At 39.3% G+C, this 12,614-nt stretch overlaps 1 protein-coding gene across 1 annotated transcript; it reads right to left on the bottom strand.

Annotated features, from left to right (window-relative positions):
- Positions 1-1,193: 1,193 nt before the first annotated feature.
- LOC145167755 (transketolase, chloroplastic-like) lies at positions 1,194-6,632 on the bottom strand. The gene is made up of 7 exons (XM_079086990.1): positions 6,059-6,632; positions 5,272-5,362; positions 4,807-4,912; positions 4,429-4,711; positions 3,587-3,735; positions 3,311-3,464; positions 1,194-2,316 (listed from the first exon to the last, which is right to left on the bottom strand). Exons 1-7 carry the CDS (start codon positions 6,557-6,559, stop codon positions 1,357-1,359), a joined length of 2,244 nt encoding a protein of 747 aa, XP_078943116.1. The 5' UTR covers positions 6,560-6,632; the 3' UTR covers positions 1,194-1,356.
- Positions 6,633-12,614: the final 5,982 nt, after the last annotated feature.

Below are 12,614 nucleotides of genomic sequence, written 5' to 3'. Positions count from 1 at the left end.
TAGAACCTTCGCTTTCCTCTCCAGAAAGGCCACTGGCCTCTAGGACCGGCTCCCAGTTCTTTAAAAGAACATATTTGTCCCAACTAGAAGGCTCAAGTATATAAATCAAAGCATACAAGTTGGCAATTTAGAATTTATGACATGGATTCAACTTAAGGAGTAGGCTCCAATTCCATAAACCATGCTCTTTGTGAAGTCGAATTTAAGTCTATAAGCTAGTTGATAGCAATGGAGAATACCAACAAGGTTGTGAAAGTGTGAAAGACTTCAATCATCAGTGAAGATTAAATCATCCCTGTATAGTTGGTGTGAGATTGTAGGTGTGCTTCTAGTATCATCACATGTAACGCCTCCATTGCAATTATGAATAAGAAATGTGATAATCTCCTTTTCTTACACCTTTTTGTACAATAAATTCCTTCATTGGAGAGCCGTTAACGAGGACTAAAGATCTTGATGAGGAGAGGCAACCCCGAAGCCATGTGTTCCAAGTGATTGGGAAACCTATCTGCATCATAATTGAATCGAGAAAGTCCGAATTGAGTGATTCAAAGGCCTTTTCAAAGTTTACCTTAAAGAATATGGTCTCTATCTTTGTCTTCATGGCCCCAAAATAGAATTCATTCACCACCATAGGTCCACCGAGGATCTTGTGGCCTGCTATAAATGTTGATCGAGTGTTGCTAATGATTGAACCAATGAACCACTTCAATGTGTTTGCAAGCATCTTGGCAGTGACTTTATAGAAGATCTCAAAATGAAGCCCTTGGCTCTAAATCCAAGCAAGCCTTACAGCTTATAATAATATAGTATATAATATATGGAAGTACATGCAACTACAATGCATAATCTTCACAAAGTACTTTATATGTATGCCTCACACTAGTTCATTACGTGCTAAAGCATGTACAAATGTTCCTAATCCAAGATATGCATTTTTATATGCATCGCCATTGCAGTAACTAGAATGGTTGCTTTACTCACTTCATTTGTTTCTAGATCCTACACCTCAAAATTCAAAATAGGAAAAGCTTTCTTTACGATTTAAATCCATAGTGTAATTACAAAAGGAAACACGATATACTAGTTTAGATCGCACAAAATCATAACTATTGGTAACGATTTTGACCAATTAACTTCTTAATTAGTAGATTTGGGTTACGTTAAGATAGGAAAATCTGCTTGAAAGGTAATTGGACAAAAACATCTCATGACTCATCAACGATCAAACACATAAAATACAAAATCTAGAAAGATCTTTAAGTATCAAATTACAAAATTCACCAAAACTCAAACAATACATGAACTTTATCTAAACTCTCCGTTCTTCGTTTTATTGTTTTACCTATCAGAAACTTAACAAACTTCCTTAGCGGCTGCTATAACAGCTTCAACTGTTATCCCATACTCCTTATATATCTTTCCCGCAGGTGCACTTGCCCCAAATTTATCAATCCCAATCACCTTCCCTTTGCTTCCAACTATTCTTTCCCACCCAAAAGTCGACCCGGCTTCAATACTGACCCGACCCGTGACACTACCCGGAAGTACACTCTCTTTATACTCATTAGATTGTTCATCAAAAAGCTCCCAGGACACAAACGACACAACCCTAACCGATTTCCCATCCTTTCTAAGCTCATCCGCAGCTTTAACCGCAATCTCAAGCTCGGACCCGGTTCCGATCAAGATAACATCGGGCGTGTTGCCCGAAGAATCATCGGATACAATATAACCACCTTTCGCTACACCTTCGATTGATGTTCCGGGCAGGTTGGGCAGCTTTTGTCTCGAAAGGGCAAGCACAGACGGTCGCTTACGGTTTTCTACTGCGACCTTGTATGCTCCGGCCGTTTCGTTTCCGTCGGCCGGTCGGAGCATTAAAATATTAGGCATCGCCCGGAAACTGGCGATGTGTTCAATGGGTTGATGGGTGGGGCCATCCTCACCCAGCCCGATGGAATCGTGGGTCATCACGTAGATGACCCTGGTTTCAGATAAAGCTGAGAGGCGCATAGCGCCTCTCATGTAATCGGTGAAAACGAAGAAAGTAGCACAGTACGGGATGAATCCCGGACTGTGCAGGGCGATGCCGTTACAAATGGCGGCCATTCCGTGTTCACGGACACCAAAGCGGACGTTTCGTTCTTCCGGAGCGTTCTTTTGGAAGTCACCGAACATTTTCATTAGGGTCATGTTGGAAGAGGCGAGATCGGCACTTCCACCGAGGAGCCCCGGGAGAACGGGTGCTAATGCGTTTAGGCATGATTGTGATAGGTTTCGGGTTGCATCGCCGGGAATATCGGGCGTGTATTTCTATAGAAAACAACCAAAAGTTATTCGATGGTAGGGTAAATGTATGAAATAGCAACGTACCTATCCTTTCTTTGTTTATTATAGCATCCTACTTTCATTTACTTGTATTACAACAGTATAACTTTCAATTTTTTTTATTACTATAATATTGTACTTTGAAAAACTTTAAAAAAAAATTATAATAACGAAGATTGCTTTGTATTTGGATGATATTGTTATAATTGGGTAGATTTTTCAAACTACAATAATTTAAGTACGATGCTAATATAAACAAATAAAGTAAAGTGTGTTGCTATTTCTTGCCTTTAACCATTTTAATTTAAGTTAAATGCAAGAAATAGCTATGGACTTTCTTTTGTTTCTATAACAGCATTGTACTTTAAAAAAAAATCTTTTAAAGACATTCTACATCGAAACATCTACCCATTTATGGCATTATACTTACAATTACTTTTTTCCTTTTTAGTACCTTGTACCTTGAAAATCTACTCAATTATAACAATGAAAATGGCTTCGTATTTGATGAAATTGATATAATTGGGTTATTTCAAACCACAATGTTGTAATACGCTGAAATGAAAGTAGGATGCTATAACAAAACAAATAAATGAAAGTATCATGCTATATATATTGCATTTTACTTTCAATTTTAGGCTAAATCCATGTAATAGCAATGTACTTTAATGTATTTGTTTATTATAGCATCCTACTTCCATTTCTTTCTGTTACAACATTTTCTTTTACCTTTTTTGGTATTAAATATTAATGCGTTGTATTTGAAAAATCTACAGAATTATATCCTCATTCTTTCAACTTATTTCTTATTAGTACATTGTACTTTGAAACATCTCCCAATTACAGCAATGAAAATTCTTTTGTAATTAGATAACATTGCTATAACTAAGTAGATAATTCAAACTACAATGTTTTAATAAGAAGAAATGAAAGTACATTGCTATTTCTTTCATATTGTTATAATAAAAAAAATTCTTACAGGAAGAGCTTTCTCCCAACCGTTTGGGAGTACCCCATCAGCAATAGACTTCAACTCGGCTGCATCTTCAGCATACTTCTTCTCATATTCACCAAATTTCACATTCCATTCGGATTCTAGAGCTGCACCCTCAGCAGTATGGCGACTCCAATGCCTACAAAGTTTCATTTATTTCAATACTTATTTTTCTCAACACTTGTTATCTACTTTCTCCAAATCTCATTGATTTGGGAATAAAATAATAAAAGAATCATAATCATAATCTCTTTCACTTACTTCTTCACATCCTCAGGAACATGGAAAGGCTCATAAGGCCATCCAAGGTTTTGTCTTGTTGCATCGACTTCTTTTGCACCCAATGCAGCTCCATGAACACTGTATGAATTCGCCTTGTTTGGTGACCCAAACCCGATTGTTGTTGTCACCTAAGAGTAACACCAATCAAACACTCAATTTTTACAGGTTATAAAACAAAACAGATTATAGTTGGCAATGTGACAAAAACAACAATTTTTGTCTCACTTAAAAAGATGTAACGAGATGGGACAGCGATTCGCTCTAGATCTCTCATTTGTGAAAAAGACGTAGATGCCCTTGCCATTCTCATCATCGAAAATAGCCCTAAAAAACTTGTACAGTCTTATCCAGTTCAATCGTGTCCCGCGTAACACGGGACTAGATTGGATAAGACCGCACAAGTTTTTTAGGGCTATTTTCGATGATGAGAATGATAAGGGCATTTACGTCTTTTTCACAGATGAGAGATTGAGAGTGAATCGTTGTCCCATCTCGTTACATCTTTTTAAGTGAGAAAAATTTTTGTCAAATACACATGAAACGCATTCCATTCTCTGGCCAATGTAGCGAACGACTGACTGTGTTTGGCATGTATTGGACTGATACGTATACGTAACTACTGATGTCAATGGGACAAAAACTGCAATTTTTTGTCCCACCCTTTTTAGGGTGGGATAAGGACTCCTTTCGATCTCTCATCTGTGCAAAAGACATGAATGCCCTCCTCTTCCATGCCAGTTCAGCCAAATGCAGTACAACCTGTTTTGTTCTGTCATGTCCTGTGTAACAAACACAGGACCCAAAGTCACAAAGTTACTGACCTTGATCAAAGTTGGTTTATCAGTAACAGCCTTTGCCTCTTTAATCGCAGCACGAATATCATCATAACCATTGTTCCCATTCTTGACCCAAACAATATGCCAACCAAGGGCTTCAAAACGTCTGTCAACACTCTCTGTAAAAGCAATCTCAGTGTCACCATCAATGGAAATGTGATTATCGTCATAAAAAGCAATTAGTTTCCCGAGTCCCCAGTGACCCGCGAGTGAACAAGCTTCATTTGCAATCCCCTCCATTTGACAACCATCACCAAGGATACAATATCTAAAGCAACATATCACATGGGTATTTTATCATATTCGTTTTTTATGTTTTCAAAAAAAGTAAAATGGAGATTGAGATTGAGATTGAGATTGTACGTGTAGTGGTCAACAATCTTGGCATCTGGCTTGTTGAATCGAGCAGCCAAGTGCTTTTCTGCAACTGCAAGACCAACTGCATTGGCAATTCCTTGACCAAGTGGACCTGGAAAATATCAAACAAGAGTAAACACAAATGGGCCTAGGGTTTAGGGTTTAGGGTTTAAGGTTTAGTATGCTCCATACACATTTTCTTTCGAGCGAAGAATATGTCAAGCAGTACAAAACTTAATGGTTTTTTTACTGTGTTTGACATGCATTAGACTGTGACTGATTGGACTGTGACAAAAGCTGCAAGATTTGTCCCACCTAAAAAGATGGGACATAGATTCGCTTTGAGTCTTTAGTCAATGGAAAACACCTAAATCTCCTCCTAATCCTTATCATAAAAAATAGGACAACTATGCGCGACATGTATATGTATATGTATATGTATATGTATATGTAAGAGAAAAGTGGAGTGACCTGTAGTGACTTCGATACCCGGGGTTTCAAAGTTCTCAGGGTGGCCAGGAGTTTTGCTTCCCCATTGACGGAATTGCTTCAAGTCTTCTTCCTATACCATCAATCCATATTACTTGTTACCATGGATGAAAGTCTAACTATATGCTTTTATGGTGAAAAAAAAAAGGAATTGGGATATAAAGATACAACTTTGTTTCAAAAAAACAAATACCCAGATCAGATTATAGTGAAAGAATTCAAAAGCATGCTTTGAAAGTACAATCATGTTCCAGACAAAGCAAAAAATAAGATCGGATTATGGTGAAAAAAATTGTGGTATACAATGATAAGCACATACCCTTAACAGATTATAGTTAAAGAACTTAGAAGATGCAAATTTTATTTTAAAATTTTGGATCGTAATACATATGGTATAATTGGTATAGCTTTATATGTCTTCAAGCAACAGAAAGACAGTGAGATGATCAAAAAAGTTAGCTGAAAGAGCTTGATTGAGTCGTAAAAAGCAATCTTTTAGGACAGCGACTTGTAAATGCAAATGATCAAACGGACTGAATGGCAGAACTTGAATTGAGGGAAAAAAAATAAAACTTTTTCAAAACCCCAGATCCAAAATCAACTCAAAGTTCTTGTTCATGTATCCAAACACAAATAAATATGATCCAATTTATCGTATTTTCAATCATTTCTCATCAAACTCGAGGAAATGGAACCGAAAAATGAAAGGAACTAAATCCATTTTGGTCGCGCAGATCAAAAAGGGAAAAAAGGACTTTTAAGAGCTTACTTTAACACTGTCGTAGCCGGCAAGGTGGAGGAGGGCATAATGAAGCATGCATCCGTGTCCGGCGGAGAGAACAAAGCGATCTCTATTGAACCAATATGGATTCTTGGGGTTATACCTCATTACTTCATCGTATAAAATATGCCCCATCGGAGCACAACCCATGGGCAAACCAGGGTGACCGGAATTAGCCTTCTCAACAGCATCAATCGCCAAGAATCTGATCGTGTTTACAGACTTATCAACAAGGGACGTATCGGTCTTCTGAAGGGACTCCACTGCGGCCGAAGATATGATATGTCGGCGAGAAGCGGATACACGCCGGGGAGTGACAGCGCGTGAGGAGGGAGTTGAGGTGGATTTGAGGCCGGAGAAAGTGGGGATGGAGAGGGTGGATATAGAAGAAGGTAGTTGGGTTGTATTAGTGGAAGATTCATGGCGGAGAGCGGCGGAGGGAGAGAGGGTGGTGGCAGCTTGGGATAGAGCGAAAGAAGACGCAGCCATGGCTCGTTTTAGAGAGAGAAAATTGCGGAAAGTGAGAGAGTAATCAGCAATGTGATTCTTGTGTTAATATAAGTTGTTGTCTGATTGTGATTTTTGATCAGAGATTTGGAGAGGGGTCATTGAGATGAACGAGAAAGATCGTGACCCTTGGATGGATAGGACGGAGATATCTAGACCGTTGAATGAGGGCAGACAATGTACCATTGTTGACTGCTTGGCCCTTTGGGCTCTTTTTGATAAAAGTTTTGGAAAGTTTAGGGGTACATGACTTTTTGGGATTTGTAAGGGTGCGATATTATTTAAACAAAAAACTTATTTATTTTGTGAGTTGAGTTATGTATGATTGATAAAAATTTAATTATGATAAAACTAATAAATATAAATTACTTGAAATATATAAAATGATATAAAAGACAAATAAAATATTAATTTTTTTATAATTTATAAAAGGTATATTTCGAAGAATTCTTGAAAAACTCAATAAAATAGTGCAAGTAATTTTTTTTAAATAACTTAATAAGTTAGATTTTTGTTTCCTAAATATGAGAATTTAAATTCTTTTGAAAAATAAAGTAATCGTGTCATGTCAAACATAACTAAGTTTTCTCATGATCAACAAATTACCAAATGATTTTAAAATATAAAAAATCACATGTTTTTTTAATTTGTTTAACTAAATGACCAACAAGTACCTATTGATCCATTTCGTTTTGGATTTACCATCTTTTATGTAATTGCAAAATAAAAGATTTGCATGAAAATGTTTTTAATATTTTTCAGTTGAAGATAACCGATAAAATAGGGATGAAATCGAGTCCAAACCTGGTACCAAAAACCCGAAAACTGAAAAACGAGATTTAGTAGAACTAGAAATTAGATCGGTATATGGAGCTAATTTTGGTTCGGTTTAGGGTAAAATGGGTCTAAAACTGGAAAACCAAAAAACGTCAAACCGGGTAGGATGGAAGCAGATAAATGGATCGAGAACTAAAAAACCCAAAACCCGAAAAAAAAATAAATAAAAAGTAATGTGCAATCTGTAAAACTTTTAAAATTTTCATCACTTTTTCGTTTTGAAGTTGGATTAACATGAGATCATTTACATTTCAATTTATTTAGATTTTAGTTTATTTTGGTAGAATGCGGATGTTAAAAACAAGCAGACTTCTTCTTTCAGACTGCAGACGTTTGGTTCACCTTTTCTACTGCAGATGTGGTCCGCAAACTGCAGACATTTTGTCACATAAAAAACAAACAACACTTTAGTAACATAACTGGAACATCAACTTTTAATACCAACTTATAAATTGGTAAAATTAACAGTTTAAGACCATGTAAAACATCACAGGCCAGTATAACCTTTCATCAAAGTCATCGTGAACAAAATCTAAATGAAAAAGATTATCTGAACTTATGTATTCTTTTGCAGCTCCCGAAATTAGTGATAATAAATGATCATTTATTTCTTGAATGGATTTATTTTTCAGAGCAAAAAATTGCTCATTCTTGAAGAAAAAAAACATTGGATTCTTGGCACTTGAAGAATAGAAGGTTAAACAAACTCAATTAATGAACCAATAGGATCAAATAAATTAGTAATGAGAAAATCATCCAGGATATCAATAATTGTCTCACCATCATTTAAACCACAAACATTTCATTCTCTTATATCCAAAAGTCGGTTTGCAAATGTTGTTGTTTCTTCAATATCAGATGTTCGAAAACGTAACCTCATGTTTTTCGTTAATGTTAAGAATTTGAGTTTTAACCAAATGTAGGAGGAACTTAATGAAGCATTCATAATATCTTGTCTACTTCGATTGACGAAGGCAGAGTGAAGGATGAAGCTACAATGGAGCCACTACCATTATTGAGGCGTCAATATAGATTCGATCAAGTGAGGGATTCAATTTGGGGATTTGATTTTTGAGAGAATGAAATAAGCTCAAGTCCTCCCTCATCTCTAAAATCGTTTGTGAAAAACGCTAAAGCACTCGTCTTTAAAACGATTTCGGAAAAACATTCAATCCCTAATATCTGAAAAATGATTTGTGGGTGTGTGTGTGTGTGTGTTCGTCCCGGTAAACCCACAGATGATGACCTTGAGAAATCGAGCAACATTAATGTGACACCCAAAAATTCAAGCCAATTTAAACTTTTAAAAACATTTTAATCCATTAAGTCATTACATAGTTTGTTTTCAAAATACAGTTATCAGACTATCCTAGTATCAAATCATAAAAGTCATAATAGCGAGAGGAGCGGTACGATCATGCCTTCGCCTTCCCGCGATCACCAGAGGTACCTGAAACAACGACTGAAACTGTAAGCCTGAAAGCTTAGTGGGCTATCCCCCAAAATACCAACCACATAACCATGTCATATAAACATATAACCAAACAGCAAGCATAATGAGCCTTCAGCCTGACTGGACCGCCTCGCAGGCCTTCAGTCTATCTGGACCGCTCTCCGAGCCTTCAGCACGTCTGGACCGCCTCGCGGGGCCTTCAGCCTACTCGGACCGCTCGCCGGGCCTTCGGTCTGACTATCATACCCTCTTGGGTTTTGTAGTCTATCCGGACCGCCCTGGGTATGTTGGCCTTCAGCACAAAGCAAGACCGTCTCAACCCAACACCCAAATTAAACAACATGTGCATATACATTCATAGGCTATCATAATAACAGACAAACCGATCTAACAGATCACATAGCATAGCAACGTCCTAATCCAGGACACCGACCTACCCAGTTCATATCATAGCATAATCCTGTAACTAGGATATCGACCGAACCCGATCACTAAACATAAGCATATCACCATCCTAACTAACAGGATGCGAAACTATAATGCCCCGATTCCCGAGTATCAATTTATGATTATAAATTCTCATGATTTCAAGGTCTACTCGACGAGTTGGTGGCCTGACTCGCCGAGTAGCAGCGGGTTGGTCCGCGAGTTTAAGTGGCCTACTCGCCGAGTCCAAGAAGGGACTCGACGAGTAGGAGCTCGAGGATGAAACCCTAAATTCCGAGGTTTTGCACCCTATTTAAAGGATCATTTTCCCCTTAGCCTTCCCTTGCAGCCTCTAGAGAGTTCAGCAAAACCCTAATACGTGTGTGTGTGCTCCATTTGTGTGTTTCAAGCTTTGGAAGGTGGAACTTGTGAAGGGAGCTTGAAGGTCAAGTAGCTAGCACCAAGGGACTTGTGTAGATCTGCAAAATCTATCTCAGTTAGCTTTATTTGAGGTATCAATTCATGATCTTGGCCTCATTCCTTTCTAGATCTCCTTGGATGAAATTAGGGCTTCTTGGTTTGGTGTTGAAGCTATTTTTGGGTATGAGCCCAGATCTGAAGTTGTAACTTCAGATCTGAACTATCTTCGATTTTTAAGTCCATAAAGCTATCAGCTTTGGCAAGTATGAACCCCTCCTTAAGTGTAAAACCCCATTTCAAGCTTGGATTTGGCATTATGAGTCATTAGAGCCTTGCATGCACGTAAAGTTTGCAACTTTACGTGATAAGCATTCCATGGGAAGTTGGATCTGCAGTATGGCGTCTTAACATGGCTTAAAAAGAGTCTGTATGGCTTAAGGACTAAAGGAACTCGGCGAGTCGCAAGGTTGACTCGGCGAGTCACATGAAGATGAGCCTGGACCCGACGAGTTGGATGAACAACTCGGCGAGTCCGATGAAGATTGGCGTAAACTTGACGAGTTGTATGAACAACTCGGCGAGTCGTTGAGGTTTCCCCAATTTATGTATGTGTGTGTAACCGTCGAGTTGCAAGAAGGAAACTCGACGAGTGGCCTTAGGGTTTCGATCGTAAACCGAAGGAACTCGACGAGTCACTCCGGTGACTCGGCGAGTGGACAAGTACTTCAAGGAACTCGGCGAGTAGCCGAGGGTACTCGGTGAGTTAGGGTCAACATGGACTGGTGACCTTGACTGATGACTTTGACTTTGACCAGGGTGTGATTAGTTGGCTTATGGGGTACCTTGAAAGGTTGGGAACTTATGGGTATTTATGATTGGATCATTGATGGTTATAGGTGTTGGAGTTTGGGGCAGTGTTTCGGGAGCGTGTTTTCGTGGTTCAGTCTGGCATTACAAGGTGAGTTATCCTCACTATATCAACAGGGTCTAAGGCACCAATGCCGGCCCTTTATGGTTTGTATTTGGATTATTGCATGACATGCTTACTGATTTACGTCATGGTAGTTAGGATGGTGATATGATATGTTAGAGATCGGTTAGGTCGATATCCTGGTTATAGGATTGTTGATATGTTTATTGATCTGTTAGATCGGCGTCCTGGTAATTAGGACGGTATTATGTTTAGTGACCTGGTTAGGCTCGGTATCCTAGTGGCTGCTTGGTTTGAGGGTTGTGTTGTTTGGGGGTTCGGCAAAACTCCCCAGCATAAGAACACGTGTAACCCCCCGATTCCAGGTAGGGATTTAAATAAAAGGTTAATTGGTTTAATGTCCTACTCGACGAGTTGGTTGCCCTACTCGTCGAGTAGCAGCGGGGTTGGAACGTGTGTTTAGTGACCTACTCGACGAGTCCACTAAGGGACTCGACGAGTAGGAGCTGGCAGATGAAACCCTAAATCCCGGGGTTTTGCACCCTATTTAAGGAATGATAAGCCTCCTTTGGCCTCTTTGAAGTCTTTGAGAGCCCCTCAAAACCCTAATACGTGTGTGTGTGTGTGTGTGTGCCCATTGTGTGTTTTGAAGCTTGAAGAGAGGATCCTTGGAGGGAGAAGGCTTAGAGGAGAAGGAGATTGGAGCAAGTAGAGTGTGGGAATCAACTCTTATCTCAGTTATCACCTTTTGGGGCTTACCAAATCGCCTTTTTCCTTGTGAATCTCTTTTATTGGTTGATTTTTAGGGTTTTGGTGAGATATTAAGTTGGAAAGATGAGCTATGGGCTAGATCTGAGGTTGTAACTTCAGATCTGGACCCTCCTTGGATTCTATAAGCATAACGTTTCAGTTTTGGTCAGGATTAAGGTCCCACTTGAGCATGAAGTTTCATTAAGAACTTAAAATAGGCATTTAGAGCCTTTATAGCCATGCATGCACGTAAAGTTTGCAACTTTACGTGATAAGCATGCCCTAGAAGCTTGGATCTGTGATTTGGAGCCGCTGCATGGCTCAAAACAAGTCTGTATGGAAAAGGGACTGAATGGACTCGGAGAGTCGCAAGGGTTGACTCGGCGAGTCACATGAAGATGGCCGTGGACTCGACGAGTTGGATGAACAACTCGGCGAGTCCGATGAAGATTACCATAAGACTCGGCGAGTTGAAGAACAACTCGGCGAGTCGGATGAGTTTTCCCTAGGATATGTATGCGTATGTATCTGTCGAGTTGCAAGGAGGGAACTCGACGGGTGACCTTAAAGTTTGAACGAGAATCGAAGCAACTCGACGAGTCACCCCGATGACTCGGCGAGTTGGATTGTGCTTCAAGGAACTCGGCGAGTTGGGGTCAACATGGTCTGTTGACCTTGACTGAGGACTTTGACTTGGACCAGGGGTTGACTAGTGGGTTATGGAGTGCCTTATAAGGTTAAGGACTTATGAGTATATTGTGCTATGGTATTAGGTGGTGGAGCCTGTGCCAAGTGATTCGAGAATTGGGTTTTATCTTCCGGGTCGACATTTGCGAGGTGAGTTATCCTCACTATACTCAAGGGTCCAAGGCACCAAGGCTGGCCCTTTTGAATTGTTATATGGTTACGTTAGGTAGTATGATCTGTTAGATCGGTATCCTAGATGGTAGGATGACATTATATGGTATGATCTGTTAGATCGGTATCCTGGTAGATAGGATAGTATTATGTGCTATGTGGTATGATCCATTAGATCAGTTTCTGTCTATAGACTGTTATGTGATTATCTGTTGTATGTGCACATGTTGTTGGCGGTTGAGGTTTACCTTCTTTGTGGGGAGACCAATAGACCGGGGCATTCCAACATGTTGGTTGAGGGCCTGGGGTATTCCATCCCGAGGATGATTGGACCCATAGTGTGTTGGCATTCCAACCTGTTG

Source organism: Lactuca virosa, chromosome 3 (assembly GCF_052849685.1).
Source record: "Lactuca virosa cultivar CGN04683 chromosome 3, Lactuca_virosa_CGN04683_v6, whole genome shotgun sequence".
NCBI classification, from domain to species: Eukaryota; Viridiplantae; Streptophyta; class Magnoliopsida; order Asterales; family Asteraceae; genus Lactuca; species Lactuca virosa.
Note: the sequence above shows the minus strand (reverse complement) of the source record. Positions and strands in the feature narration are given on the sequence as shown.

Excerpts from the sequence above, each read along its gene's own strand:
- LOC145167755 (XM_079086990.1), bottom strand. The coding sequence starts at position 6,559 with ATGGCTGCGTCTTCTTTCGCTCTATCCCAAGCTGCCACCACCCTCTCT. Across the intron at positions 4,712-4,806 it reads AAGATTGTTGACCACTACAC|ATATTGTATCCTTGGTGATG; the intron begins GTACAATCTCAA and ends ATGTTGCTTTAG. Across the intron at positions 3,736-4,428 it reads ATAAACCAACTTTGATCAAG|GTGACAACAACAATCGGGTT; the intron begins GTCAGTAACTTT and ends TGTTACTCTTAG.